We start from the raw sequence: 14,913 nt of genomic DNA on the forward strand, positions 1-14,913 counted from the left end.
ACTAATTTGATGCCTCATGTCTCCATACTTCTAATATGTTAGAAGAAATGCCAGTTTCTCTGAAGTCCAAAAGTGAAGATGGTTGTTCTATTTCAATAGATCAAATTGTTTCTTAGTGCCAGAACATTGCTTAAAAGTTTAGAAAATTCAGAGAAATTTTAGTCTTCTGCCAAAATGAGAATTCTTTGAAAATGATCTCCATGATACACATTAACTTCTTAGAGAGTTTTAGAGCCTTTTTTTCAGGGAGCAGTCCCCATCCTGTTCTCGTTGCCATATCCAGCAAGTACATGGTGGTTTATGGTGAGAACTTTGGTCTCTTTAATTTAGGTGTGATCCCCTCCCTAAGAGCTATTCTCATTTAGGGAAGAAATAAAGGGGACAAATACAGTATGCACAGTCCACCAGCTGGGACTGAACACATTGCCCAAGGATTTAAGAAGACAAAAATGAAGGCATGGGTGCTAATGGGCTGTGTAAGTGATAGTGCATCATCATTCATTATGAGTTTTTTCTGGAGTATGTGGATTGAACCTGATCTCTATTGGATCAGAGTGGTGGTTTTTAATTTTTGTGGTATTGTGGGCCCCTTTGAGAACCTGATACAAATCATTTGTATGTGGTTTTGGGGTTTTTTTGTCGTTTTTTCCCCCTCATTCTGTTTCTGGAGGTTTGTAGATCTGAGACCCATGGATTAAAGGGATCCATGAAAGAGAAACCAAATCAGATGCTTGTGGGAATGGACAACAGGTTGAATAAAGGATCTAGAAACAAGAATACCAATTGTTCATAATGAACAGTGATTGTATTTGAATGGAGCAAATGTTTTCAGCAGGTTGATTAGGTGAAGATTATAGTTTACTATGATACAAAAGAAGATCAAGGTCATGGAGATCCATAAGCTCATGGACAGGTCCTCTTGTTACATTTATTATGTACACTGAACTGATAAGGACTGCTTCATCAGTCATTCAGTCATCTGCAACAGTAAAGACCAATTTGGAGGGGAGTCGATAACTGGGCTTGATGGATGTATAGCACGGGAGAGGTTGATTTAGACATGGATCTGTTGTGGCTGATAAAGTGTGACACTAAGAAATACCCTGAAATAGTGAGATTTTATATTTAAAATAGTTGTTTGAAATAGAAATTGGGTATCCAGATGGAAATAGAAATGGCAGGCATCCACCCACAGACACTCACCGCAGTCGATTACAGAGCTGCTTGAGTTGAGCTTAGTTCCCTGCTCTACTTCTGTTCTCTGCTGTGCTGCATTCTGTCGCCAAGCACTTGAGCTTGGCTCAGAACTCAATGAGCATTACTGTCTTCTGGTCCAGGGCTTTAGCTGTGTTGTATTGTATTGTGCTGTCATAAGCCTTATGTTTCTGTTGTGTTGGCTTGGGTTCTTGTCTTCAACGTTCTTCTCTCTGGGGGCCTCTGCACTCTCGCTTTGCTGTGCTGTAGAGTTATCCCAGATGCAGAACCAGCCCTCACTCTCACTCTTGTTCTGTTTTTTGGTGTAATGTCTAGCTTTATTTGCAGCTCCTTCAGCAGACTGCCTCCTCTGGGAACCTCAACACCCTGAGCAGCCTCCATCCAATGGGAGGTAAGTGTCTCACTGCTGTGGAGGAGCAGCAGCAGCCAGGCCATCAGACCCAGCTAACAGCAGTCTGAGAGTTTGCACCGTTTGTGCAGAAAAAAACTATTTTCCACTCACGTAAACCTGACCTAAAATGAACGTCACAGGATTCAACTGCCTTGTCTCTAGAAGGTGACTCTATTAGTCATTTATGCCAGATTGTTCTGGAGTTGTCTACTGCTCCCCACTCCTTTCAAGCGTCTGTTGAGGAAGAAGATAGAAAAGAGTTGTTAACACCAGCTGACTACCTGAGGCCATTTTAATCAGGAGAAAGTTGCAGGAACCCTTTATTTCCACAATAAAGTGACTTTTCCCGTGACTGAAGAAAAGCCTAAGAAATACTTTCATTCAAATAGCTTACCCTGAAGTTGCTAGAATCGAGGCAGTTAGTTTGCGTCTGTGTCTTACACATTTATTTCATAGGTGAATCACCTTTTGTTGCGGTTAACGTGCATGGAAAACTTACTTGACAAATACCGGAGTTTATAACAAAATAGAGCTCCATAGACAAACCCGAGGCAGGTTCCATCAGAATACTTAGTGGGGGTGGGGGACAGGAGCTGCCCCTCCCCTTTGGCTGTGGGATAAGGCTAGGCAAGTGCATTTGAAATTGGGGTGGTCTTAGGTGAACTGCATTTATATGAAAAATTTTGATAGTGGTTCACTTTGTCCCAAGGACTGAGAAAGTTGCTAGATTGTAAATCTGTGTTGTTTTTATTCTCATTAATTCTTCCCTCCACCCTTCTGCCTTTCCATCATCTAAATGGTTTGCAACACATTGTCAGTGCAGTTCAAGTTTCTTCTCCTTTTAATTGTTGCCCAGGTTCTACTTGGAAGTTTTTCCCTCTGTCTTTTTCTCTCTTCTGATGATTAATCTGCTATTCAAGTGGTGGTGTGGTTTTTTTTATTCTTTGTCCTCTTGCTGTTCTCACATGTATTCTCCCCTGTTGTTCCTTCCTTTCTGGGTCTCTGCTACATTTTCTGCTTATTCACCTCCATTTCAAAGAGCACATCCCCTGTGAAGTCTGAGTGGGGGCTCAGATGCAGTCCCATTCGATGCCACAGGTGTGGGCATTGTTGTCCTCTTGGACACCTGAGCCCATAGTAGACCACTGACCAACCCCCTTTCCTGGATTCCTGATTGCCCATCCTTTTGTTACTAGTAATACTCACTTGGGGTGGTATGCTATTGGATTAGATACCTCTTCTCTGAGGAAATGGTATCAAGTTTCTTAATGAGTTGAAGAATATCTGAATCTTTTTGGAGCCCTGTAACCTTGCTTGTAAGGCTTATCTAGAATATTTCCTCTTTGGAACTAGCCTTCCATTGGTGTGAGCTGTTGTTCCAGGAGCAGATAAGGAGGCACTCTTATCTGCTCGCTGATCTCTTGCTTTGGATGTTGCAGGGTTAAATGCAATGCAGTTACAGAATTTGGCTGCCCTAGCTGCTGCCGCTAGTGCTGCTCAGAGCACACCGAGTGGTACCAACGCTCTCACTACATCCAGCAGTCCCCTCAGCGTACTCACCAGTTCAGGTAAGCATGTAGCAGGGGCCAGTGGGCCCTTGTGTGCCTTGGGCAGAATCCTAAGAGAGGGGTACGTCATTCTGAGAGCAGTTAATACCCATTTCCAAAGGGGACAGATGATGAACAACCAATTTTCAAATGCCATCTTCAAACTTGAGACACATCTGATAATTTTTAATTTCTTGTAATCATTTGTTTTTATGTCCAGCAGGAACAGTTATCAAAATTAGTAACTGAAAACTTTTTTCTAAGAGAATACTTAAGTAGTACCATTCTTGGGCTTTGGTTCCTGCTCAGAAGGCAAGTGTTGGCTTGAGTTTAAGTCGTGGATTTCTTGTCGCAGGGTCTTCACCGAGCTCCAGCAGTAGCAACTCTGTCAACCCCATCGCCTCCCTTGGAGCCTTGCAGACATTAGCTGGAGCAACAGCAGGCCTCAATGTCAGCTCGTTGGCAGGTGAGAGGCAGCCCATGGATGTCATCAGGCCTTCCTTTGTGCAGGTAGCACATTATAAACAACCCTGGTAAGGGTACTGTTAGAATGATTGAGTAGCCCAGTGAACCAAAAAATAATTATGAGTTGCCCTTGCTGGGGTGGCTCAGTTAGTTAGGCATCATTTGTGCATCAAAAGGTTGCAGGTTCGATCCTCTGTCAGGGTTGTGGGCTTAATCCCTGGTAATGGGCATGCAGGAGGCAGCTGATCAATGTATTGCTCACATCTATGTGAGGATCGAGCCCACAACCCAGGCATGTGCCCCCGACCAGAATCGAACCCAGGACCCTTGAGTCCACAGGCCAGCCCTCTGTCCATTGAGCCAAACCAGCTAGGTCAACTCTCTCAAAATCTTTTAAAAAATAATAATCATGAGTTAAATCCCACCTCTACCACTAACCAGCTATAACTTTTGACCACCTTTCCAAAGTCATTTTCTTTTCTTTTTTTTAAAAAAAAAAAAATGTTTATTGATTTCAGAGAGGTGGGGGGCAGAGAGAGAGAGAGAAACATCAATGATGAGAGAGAAACATTGATTGGCTGCCTCCTGCACTCCCCATACTGGGGATTGAGCCCACAACCTGGGCATGTGCCCAGGAAACCTCTTGGTGCATGGGTTGATGCTCAACCACTGAACCATACCAGCCAGGCTTCAAGGTCATTTTCTTATCTATGACATGGGGATAGGATACTTTGAGGGTTATTAAGAAGTCAGATGAGAACACAGGTAAAGTGTGAGCACATTGCTCAGTACAGAGTCTGGCATGTAGAATATCCTATGTAATAAAAGCCCAGCGACCGAACGGCGGAACAACCAGTCGACCAGTCACTATGATACACACTGACCTCCAGGGGACAGACGCTCAATGCAGGAGCTGCCCCCTGGTGGTCAGTGCGCTACCACAGTGGGAGTGCCTCTTGGCTGACCGGGATGAGCGGTTGCTCCTGCGGCGAACCCCGGGCCGATGGGTAGGAACCCGGGCTGCAATCATGGCCTTCTCGCCCCAGGCTCCTCCTCACTCCCTGCTGCGGCCTCCTCCTCCTCCTCCTCCTCACTCCCTGCCGCCTTCTCCAGACGCCCGCAGACCACGCAGCACCGCCACTGCTGCGGGACTGAGGCCTACTCCGCCGCCTCTCAGTGCTATTGTCCCTGGGCCTGGCCCCGACCAGGTCCCATGGGAAGGCGAGTGCTCCAACTCCATGGAAGATGCCAGACCAGGGAGCAGTGGCTCAGAGAGCGGGTCCACAGCCGCTCAGCTGACCGAGATGAGCAGCCCTCCCACAGCGGGCCGATCCCCCCACAGGCCATGCCCCCACCAGTGCACGAATCCCATGCACCAGGCCTCTAGTACTCCATAATGTTACTGCTATTGCTAATGATAGAGTTTACCTACATCTTTTCATAGAGCACATGTGTCCCCTTTTTTCCCCAATCCTGGGACTCCTGTTTACCAGGTTCCAGCTCTGTGTGAGAGAGTGGCAGGAAAGCTAGAGAAAATGAGGCAAGTCGTGTAAAAGGTGTCACTTCTTGCACAGATTGGAAGAAGGTAATGGGGAGAGCCACATCTGGGTGTGGCATTTTTTAATGTCCCCATTAGCAATGAGCTCTGGTGAGTGTCCTGAAGTCTGACCACTCATGGATATTCCGCCTCAGGGTGAAACTAGGAACAAGATGAAAGGGAGGACTTTGGAATTTTTCTTTGGCATCAGTTGAGTCTTTCCAATACTGTTAATTCTGTTGTCTCCCCCAACCAAGGAATGGCTGCTTTAAATGGTGGCCTTGGCAGCAGTGGCCTTTCCAATGGCACTGGGAGCACCATGGAGGCCCTCACGCAGGCCTACTCGGGGATCCAGCAGTATGCCGCCGCGGCGCTCCCCACTCTGTACAACCAGAATCTGTTGACACAGCAGAGTATTGGTGCTGCTGGAAGCCAGAAGGAAGGTGAGTGCAAAGGGTGGCTGGGGTCGGGCGGGGTGGTTTCTCCATCTGCACCAGAACTGAACGGCAGGCGAAGGCTCAGAGTCCTTCAGGTGGTCCGACCACCCCTTTTCTTTGATGGTGTCGAAGATGGGCTGAGAAACTCCTAAGTGTGACCTGCTTTTGGAATGTTTTCTGGATGTGGCTCAGATCAGAACCTCTGTGCACCCTTCTGGGTTGGGGCTGCCATTTTAGATGAAGAAATACACCGACCTTACTGTGTCCGACACATTTGGCAATTAGGAAGCCTTCCCTGTGGGTTATAAATCTGTCAAAGGGTATCTGCTGGGTAGGTGTTCCTTTTAGCTTTAGCATTTGGTGTTTTCCTCACTTTGTGATCTGTGCTTTTCCTAAGTGAGGACAGACTGAACGCTGATGGGACAGAGCGTTAGGGCCCATGTGTTGATGCAGTGGGAAGTATGTGTTCTGATGGTATTAAGTTCAGGACAGGCTTTCTAGGCAGTAAGGGGCCTGAAGGTGGTTTATATGACCTGAAAGCCCTGCTGACACCTCTCTGCTTGTATTTGTATTATAAGCAGGAGCTGGCAAGGTTGAAGCACTAATGTGGGAAAAAGATAAGTATTCTCTCTTGCCATAGCAGCATCCTCTCCCGCTCTGAATCAGGCACTTATGTGCCCTAGAATGTGATAATAGGGGAACTGGTGGAACTATGCAGGCAGACAATAAACCAATAAGAACACAGGGTATTCCAAATGATGGATGGGAAAGGGGATGGGGAGTGCCGGGAACACAGCATTTTATATGGAATGTTCAGAGAAGTTCTCTCTAAGTTGCCATTTAAGCAGAGGAAGACAGAGTGATGGGGACAGAGGAACAGCAAGTGCAAAGGCCCTGAGGCAGCAAGGTTCTTTAATGTGTTTGACAACATCAGGGAGGCCAGAGTGGCTAGAGAATTGACTGCACTGTGGTTGTAATGAAACTCTTTTTTGGTTAGAAAATCGTTGAGTAGTTGGAAGAGGAAAGCATATTCTATTTTTGAGCTCAGTGTTAATCATAGTTTAAAAAGTAATTTCTTTTTACTGAAGCACAAGTGACATAAGGTAAAATTCACCTTTTTTGTAAGATAGCTCTATGAGCTTTGATGAATGCATACAGTCATGTAACCACCATCACAGTAGAACATTCTATCACCCCCAGAAATTTCCTCATGTCCCTTTGTAGTCATTTCCTGCCCCCCACTTGCTGCCTCAATGTATTTGCCATCCCTGCAGTTTCTAGGCACAATTTTGAAACCTGTTGTGTTTATAATTTTTTTCCTCCTCCTCTTCTGTATTTTTCTACAAGCATCTAGTCTCTGGTTTTATGCTCCACACGCAAGTCTGCCTATTTTATTGTCTCTGCACACCTTCCTCCTTCAAGGTCAAATTCTCACATCCCTCAGTAAGACACAGAGCATAGCTAAACATGAGGGAAGGGACCTGTTTCAGTGAATGCCCTTCAGTTCCCCGCTTAGTATTTGGAGAATCTGTTTAGTTCTCCAGATGAATGAATGAATCTGTTTGTTGGGGTTCGGATGGTTTTATTGGGTGGGGGAGGGGAGGGTAAGCATGCTTCACACGGATATCTTTTTAATCAATGGATGTCTTTAAGGTCCAGAGGGAGCCAACCTGTTCATCTACCACCTGCCCCAGGAATTTGGAGATCAGGACCTGCTGCAGATGTTTATGCCCTTTGGGAATGTTGTGTCTGCCAAGGTTTTTATAGATAAGCAGACAAACCTGAGCAAGTGTTTTGGTATGTTGGTTTCTCTTCTGGTGTGTGTGTGTGTGTGTGTGTGTGTGTGTGTGTGTGTGTGTTGGGGGCTGATAAGTACTTTTACCACTGAAAAAGAAAAGGAAGGGGCTGATAGCAGAAACCTGGGATGGAGTTTGGGTTATTGTTATCTCAGCCTTCAGCAGATTACGTGACCTCTTTTTGAGCCTGTTTCCCTCCCAGTCTCCTCCCCCCCCCCCCCCCCCCACTTGTGTAATGGGCTCAATGATTTCTGCCCACACTGTCTCTCCAGAGGATAGGATAAAGCAATGTATGGAAAATGGCTTGACCAAAATACTTCAAAGTAGCATGTCGTTGTCAAAGTAGTACTGTTTAGGAACCTAATTTAAGTTTATGTAATAGAATTTCCAGAATTCTTTTTCCTGCTGAGGAAAATTGGGATTTGAGGCTAAGCTCATAAGGTATCTCTCTTGCATAAGGAGGACTGAGAATGTCTTTGCCTGGTTATGTCCCTCACCTAGGTTTCTGCTTGGACACACAGGTTTTGTAAGTTACGACAATCCTGTTTCTGCTCAAGCTGCCATCCAGTCCATGAACGGCTTTCAGATTGGCATGAAGCGGCTTAAAGTGCAGCTCAAACGTTCGAAGAATGACAGCAAGCCCTACTGAGCGTGCTCCCCTCTGAGACTGGAGTGAGGGTCTTCTGGTAAGTTGGGGAGGAGCACCCTTAATGATTCGAAGCCCTAAGGCTGTGTGTTGACAGCCCTGGACCCTGATCCCTGCCACTCTCGCAGGCACAGCTTGCCCTGAAGACTCGGCTACTGCCTTCTGTGGGAGTTTCGCTTCGTACAGAGGACAAGTTTGTGCTTTGGTTTCCAGTGTTTTACTTTGGAGTTTAGGTGCCATATTCTGAGTTTCTTTTTTCTTTATTTAAAGTTTGCTGTGTTTGTAACCAGTATATGTTGAGAAGGACCAACATCAAACCACCCTGGGGGAGGAGAGGGAATGGAAAAACATTAAAGAAGATCAGAACTTGTCCAGAACTACCCTGAGAGAGGACTGAGTGAAACCAAAAACTGACCCCAGAATCTCCCTGAGTTTGAGAGTGGATGAAATGAGAGCTGCCGTCCAAGAGCTGGGGATGGGAGGGTGGAGCTGATGGGTTGGCTTTGAGGAGAGAGAGGGACTTGATGTCCACTGCCCTACAGGTGTCAGCGGAAACTCTCCTATAGCTGCTTCTATGGAAGCACTGAGATTTTGTCCAGGGTTTCTGCCCCTCTTTCCCAAGAAGGGGCTAACAATTCTCTGGAAATAAAACATCCATTAAATTAGCCTGACGTATGCAAAAAGCAGGGAGACACCACCCATTACCAGCTGTTCCAGCCAGCCACTGGTGTTGGGTTGGCCTTGCCAGGCTTGGGGGCTGTTAGAAAGAAGCAGCCGCTCAGGTCAGTTTTAGTTTATTTCAACAGATCATTAGACCAGGGCCCATTTCTTACAGAGTGTCTAGGGAGACACACTGGTTTCCTTCTTTGTAGTTGACCACAGCAAGGAGTGTCATTTCATCCCAAGCCACCGTTTTATCATGAGGGCAGAACCAAGAGGGGCTTACAATACCTGGCTGAGGGGGCAATTCTCCTGAGCAGAGTGATCAAAAGCCATCTAGTTGGGGCAGAGGAGCCTGCTTCTTGGTGCACCTGCATCAGAAGGTCCCTTCGAGCCAGAGTACTTCATTTGCCAGAGGCCAGCCAGCACTTGGTACTTAAAAGGACTAAGAAACGCATGCTTGCCTCCTTGGTTGAGGTGTCCCAGATGTAGTATTTCCATCAAGGCAGTCCCGTCTTCTAACCACTCCAGCCCTGTCTTCTTCTCTTGGGGACAGAGGAGACAACAGGACGTTTACAGCCTCCATATGGATTTAGTGTTTATTTACCTCAGTATTATCATGTTCATTTTTGTCCACGTGCTTATAGTTAGCTCCCTGCTGCCTCCCACGGTCTTACTCCAGCTCTTGCCTGTGATCTCCCCAGCCTCGGGGCTCTGCCTCTGCTCCAAGAAATGCTGGGGGTGGAGAGCCAGGAAGGACATGCTGTTGGGAAGTGCACTTGGGCCCAGGCAGCCCTGTTAGGATATGACTTTTAGTCCAGGCCAGTGACTGGGTCCCTGGGATCTTAAATTTAACAAACATCAGTCCTGACCCCTAGCAGCAGAGATGAGATCAAAGGGTTGGTTTGCTAATAAGTTGGGTGGGGACTCTCTCCTTGTCATGCTGTCCATTTGGGTCACAGACAGGGATTGACCATCTTGCTGTTGTACAGATATTTGGTTATCCCACTGAAGCTGGGACAGCTGTTCCCTTCTCATAATGATAACTTGGGTCTGTTGTCCTCTAAGAAACGTGAACATACTTCTTAAGCTGAACCACGTAAACTTGAATTCTGCGCACTGGGTGAAATGTGTCCTGTGTTTCAAGGATAAAACTGTTCCAAAGGCTTCCAGGGTCATGATGGGATTTTTTAAATAAATGCAAAAAATAAAAATGAAAAAAGAAAAAAGAAAAAAAAAATGCTAGGTTGGGGAGGCGCTGTTCTGAATCCCAACCGGCCGGAATTAAGAATGTTGTTTCTATTTTTATAGAAGTTTTATACAGCTCCGGGGTGGAGAATATTTATTACCTAAATTATATCTCTGGAAAAGGCCAGGATTTTGTAGAATCCAGAATGTGATTGTTATACACACAGGGTGCTGTGTATGATTGAAACTACTGACTTTCTGTAGCCTGTTTGCAGCCCAGCTTATCTGCCAGAGGGGGAAGGAATTAATGCTGTGAATTGGCGGAGGAGGGAGCTGTGCTCTCCAGGGTGCTGTGGTGCTGTGATCACTAACCTTCTGTTCTGTCTTCCTCCTTGGCCATCGTGGGGTTTTCCAAATCCCAGAAGTCCACTCCGTTCCCACTTTTTCCCCTCTCTCCCTCCTCCCCCATTTCACCATTATTGCCCACAGATTTGTCCTGGGCTCTTGAGACCGTCAGAAACCCCTTTCCAAACGACATGAAGGCAAAGGTGTGATCAGCCTGCCTTTGATACCGCACCCTGAGGTTCCTGACCTGCTTGTGGGTGTTCTTTTCTAAAAGGAGCATTTGCCCCAGCAGGGTCCTGGGCTGCTGCGGAGGCCAGCGGGTGAGACTGGGCACTTCTGTCCGTTCTCTTCTCTCCTGCCCAGTGAGTTAGCGCAGCAGCACTGCCCTCGAGCACAGTTTTCTCCCCAGGCCAAAGATGGTTTTGTGCAGAAGCTGCTCCCCTACAAGTCTCCCGGTGTGAAAGGGTTCAGCTCAGAGAGTGGAGACTCGCAGTCAAGTCTTATGCAATCTTTTGCTGTTGTGTGGGGGTTTCACTTACATAAATGTGTTTTATCCTGTAGTAGTTTTTGTTTTCTACTTGGGTTTCATCATGAAATTGATTTGCCTTGAATACATCCACACTGTTCCCTGGGTCCCACATGAGTGACCAGGGCCTGCGTGGAAGCTAAGAGCTTGGATTTCTGGGAACAAAGGGCCATCCCTATAGGATTGAGGAGAAATCCTGGCCCCCTCCCCTAAAGAATTCTCCCACCCCAGGCTTCTTTCTCCCTGGGTCTTGAACAGGGAGCTGGAGAGGCCAAGGCTCTACACCACCAGAGATCTCAGACGTGTTTGGATGCTTCGGGGGAAATCCAAGCCTTAGTTTCCCTCTGTCTCTGGCAATTGGATGTTTTCTTGGTGTCCTCCATGTCCTTTTTGACTTTTCCCTGTGTCCATTGTTAGCATGTGCAAAAGTTCCCTGTCATTGCCCAGCCCCTGCCCCGCCCGCCTCCTCATTTCAGGGCTGTACACAGTGAGTGTTCCTGTTCTCTCTCTCTTTGTTTGGATGTATTGCTCTGTGTAACTCAGTGGGTCTCCCTCTTTCTGGTTTGTTTTTTTTTCTAGATTCCTGCCGTTTGTTCATCGTTGTGCCTAAAGCATGTCGATGTGGCGTCAAGTACATCGTCCAAATCCCTGTCTCTTCAGCTTCTCTGATGCTTGAACTCTCACCTTTGACCTTGTGTTTGACCTTTGATGCTGATGTGTATTTTTATTATGTTTGTTTCTTTTCTTTGTTTTTTCTTTTTTCTTTCCTTTTTTTTTCTTTTGTGCTGCCAAATTGGTTTTGCTAGAACGACTGCTGAAGGGGAAATATTTAAACTTGCATTTGAATATAAAAAAATCTATTTTTCTAGAACTTCATAAGATAACCACTTGATTTTGTGATTCCAATTCTTTGTAATTGTCTTCAGAGCAGCCCTACTAGCACATACCGTAGTGTTTGTATTTCTGTGAACACACAGCCAGTCTGTTTTAGGCTTTGTTTCTGTGTGCTTAGTTTTAAAGACAACTTTGAAGTAAACAATGAAATAAAAGATGTCACTGAAACCTTTGAGGCTCCTGAGCACATTTTGCTGATACAGTTTGTGGGGCTTGAGGAGACCGCATGTGTTTATTTTTGTTTTTCTGAGTTCTCACTGCAGAAAACACCTGGACCCCTTTCCTTTTTGACAGCAGGCTGCAGCCAGCCAGCCCTTTTCCTTTTGGGGCTCTTCCTGCAGCCACCTGCAGGGAGCCTTCCGGTCCTCCGGCCCCTCCCCGGCCGCTGTCCCTACCCATGCTTGTTCCTATAGTCTCCACAGCAAAATGTGATGCTTTGATATTTTTTTGGTTTTTGTTTTTGTATTGTTTTTGTGCTTTTGTTTGGAATTTTTTCCTTTCCTACTAAGATTATGCCCAGAAAAAACAAGTTTTGCATGTTTCCTGCTGTTTCTTCACACCTTCTTATATATCACCTTCACCTCTCTGTTTTCTATAGTTTGTGCAAAAACTGACCGATTTAAAAGGGTTTCAAAGAAGCTGTTTTAAGTTGTTGTGGGGTTGATTATTTTTTTCAAGATTGTATTGTTTTATTTGAAGTGGCAACTTTCTCCTCTATTGCCCTTAGAGCGTCTGCCTGTGCACTGAGACTGTCACCTCCTGTGGCCTCCAGGCCTCAGCAGGGCCTCCAGGAGGCTGGCTGCTCTGCTCAGAGATGGGTTAGGAGGGTGCCTGAGAGGCACGGGAACAGAGGTAGAATCCAGAAGGTGGTTGCAGGTGGGCAGGAGGCTTAGCGCATTAGGGGTAGTGAGCATCTCTCAGCCCGGGGGAAGGAGGGTGCTCGTGACCACTCGGAGGCGGCCATCTGTGCACTAAGCGGCAGTACACCTGCCAGCGCTTTTCCTAGGTGACAAGCACAATACTACAGTCTTCACACTGTTTACAGCCCTGGCCACCAGCCACCCCACACTGGCTCTTCACCGCAGCTCTGCTCTTGCTTATTAGCTAGTGAGATGGGGTAAGGGCAGGGATTTGTTTTTTAAAATTGGGTGAAGAGCCAAATAGCTACTGTCCCTGGGTGCCAGGCAAACCAGCTCCTTGGTTCCCTGAAGGGAACTTGCCCTCCTCTCTGTGGCACCATCAGCCTCAGGGTCTTAGGGGCTTGAGTAAGAATGTGAATGGCAGCGGAAGAGCCAGGGGAGATGAGGGGTCACAGGATGATCTGTGGAGGTGAGAGGTCGCAGAGAGAGGAGTTTGTGATAGACCCACCCAGAGAAGAACTGAGCTGCGGGTGGGCGGGAGAGCTGGGAAGCAGGAGTGCCCGGGGAAGGGTGGAGAGGGAGGGGTAGCTGAGGGACGGGGAGGGGTGGGGAAGGTAGAAGCACTGTTAGCATCATCCATGCTGAGGTTGATGAAGGAAGGGATCCCAGCAGAATTTCTGGTCTGGGACCCAGCGGGTTGCCTAGTATTATGCTTGAGGCCATTCTTACTAGAAGGAAAGGGCGGCCCCATGGAGGCCCAGTGTATGGCAGACTGCTGAATTTCCTGGAAGGGGCGAGTGGATGGAAGGAGGCCAGGAACCCCAGCCTGAGCAAACTGCCGTGCACCCTACAGTCTGACTGCACAGAGCCGCCTCTGTTGGCAGAAGGCACTGAGGCTCCCCTTCCTGTGTATTCAGAATCCGTGTTTGCCAATATATTTTGCTTTTAATTCCAAGAGGAGCTCTGGGAAAACCTGTGGATAAAACCAAATGCCAAACGTTGGACGTTTCCTTTTCTTTTTCTCTCTGATTGTTTTAATTGTTCTGTGGTGGTTTTAATGGATTTGAGACCCTGGAGCGGCAGCTGCCTTTCTGATTTCCAGCTGCTTTTTGTGAATAATTTAAAAAGAAAAAAAAAAGAATCTTTACATTTTGGAGACAAACCTGTGTGAGTTTTTTATTGGTACAAACGTTGTATTTAACACTAGGGGTTTTGTACAGTTTTTTGCCTTTTCTACTAGAAAACAATGTAAAGTGATTTCACAATGTGAAGAGAAAAAATTGCCACTATGACCAAACGCACAGTCTGTTCTGCAGCAACAACGGGATTCAATCAACTCAAAGTCGTGATTCAGCCGTAGAAATGCTTTTCCTTTACCTTGTTTGAGCTTTTCCTTTCTTCCCTGTTTTGATTTGCAAAAGAAAATGTCTTTTTTGTGTGAACTTGTGTTGTACTATGTAGAAAATTATGGATTTTACTTTAATGGTTTAAAAAAAAAAGGCAAGAAGAGCCATTGTCGCTTTTCTGACCTGATCACAGTTTGTGTAGTGGATTAAAAAAGAAAAAAAATTGTTAAAAGTTTGGAGCAAGGGAGTACGTGTTTAAAAGAAATCTCCTTTTTTTGTGTGTTTTTCCTTTTTTCCCAATGGGGAACCTAAATCTGTTTTAATTGCACAGACACACGGACAAAAAGTCATTTTGTATCTGCCAAGTGTGGTACCTTCCTTTGTTTATTTGCTATTAAACTGTTTGAGAAGAACTGGTGTTGTCTTCAGAGTTATTGATTGTTGGGGTGGGTGGTGGGTTTGGGGGGTTGTTGGCATTCCTGGGGAGGGGTTGGGTGCCCTGATAAGGTTTCGTTTTGATGTACCTGTATGTGACCGAACCCACCAAAGGCTCCTGAAAGGAGGTAATCTGCCCAGAAAACTGCCTTCTCCATCACCCTCTCTTCTTTTGCAACATTCCTGCTGATATGGAAGTACCTTAAAATTTTTTGGGCATCCTTAATTTTTATGCTTTTTCTATTCCCACTAGCGCTGCCACACTGAACAACTCGCCCACCCCTGTGAGTGCAAGTCCCTTCCCTGGGCTGTGGAGTCCTGTGCCCTGGGAAGCGGCCAGCCAGTGTGGAGTTCAGAGCATTCGGTTCTTCCTCTAGGCCAGCGGTTCTCAACCTGTGGGTCGCGACCCCTTTGGGGTCCAACGACCCTTTCACAGGGGTCGCCTAAGACCATCGGAAAACACATATATAATTACATATTGTTTTTGTGATTAATCACTATGCTTTAATTATGTTCAATTTGTAACAATTAAAATACATCCTGCATATCAGATATTTACATGACGATTCATAACAGTAGCAAAATTACAGTTATGAAGTAGCAACGAAAATAATTTTCTGGTTGG

The 14,913-nt window shown here is 46.2% G+C and overlaps 1 protein-coding gene across 11 annotated transcripts in view; it reads left to right on the plus strand.

Annotated features, from left to right (window-relative positions):
* CELF1 (CUGBP Elav-like family member 1) overlaps positions 1 to 14,560 on the plus strand; it is a 78,317-nt gene extending 63,757 nt beyond the window's left edge. For 6 of the 11 annotated variants that reach the window (XM_023756601.1, XM_023756606.1, XM_023756605.1 and 3 more), the window contains 7 exons: positions 1,531 to 1,606; positions 3,046 to 3,174; positions 3,509 to 3,619; positions 5,413 to 5,598; positions 7,246 to 7,389; positions 7,910 to 8,074; positions 11,333 to 14,266. In XM_023756601.1, the coding sequence (XP_023612369.1) occupies positions 1,531 to 1,606; positions 3,046 to 3,174; positions 3,509 to 3,619; positions 5,413 to 5,598; positions 7,246 to 7,389; positions 7,910 to 8,037 (774 nt within the window). In that variant the 3' untranslated portion in view covers positions 8,038 to 8,074; positions 11,333 to 14,266. Of the gene's footprint in view, positions 1 to 1,530; positions 1,607 to 3,045; positions 3,175 to 3,508; positions 3,620 to 5,412; positions 5,599 to 7,245; positions 7,390 to 7,889; positions 8,075 to 8,162; positions 14,267 to 14,541 lie in introns of those variants that run through there. The other 5 variants (XM_006091947.3, XM_023756604.1, XR_002830064.1 and 2 more) reach the window with 4 other exon arrangements.
* Positions 14,561 to 14,913: the final 353 nt, after the last annotated feature.

The sequence above is a fragment of the Myotis lucifugus genome, unplaced genomic scaffold, assembly GCF_000147115.1.
Source record: "Myotis lucifugus unplaced genomic scaffold, Myoluc2.0 scaffold_97, whole genome shotgun sequence".
Taxonomy (NCBI): domain Eukaryota; kingdom Metazoa; phylum Chordata; class Mammalia; order Chiroptera; family Vespertilionidae; genus Myotis; species Myotis lucifugus.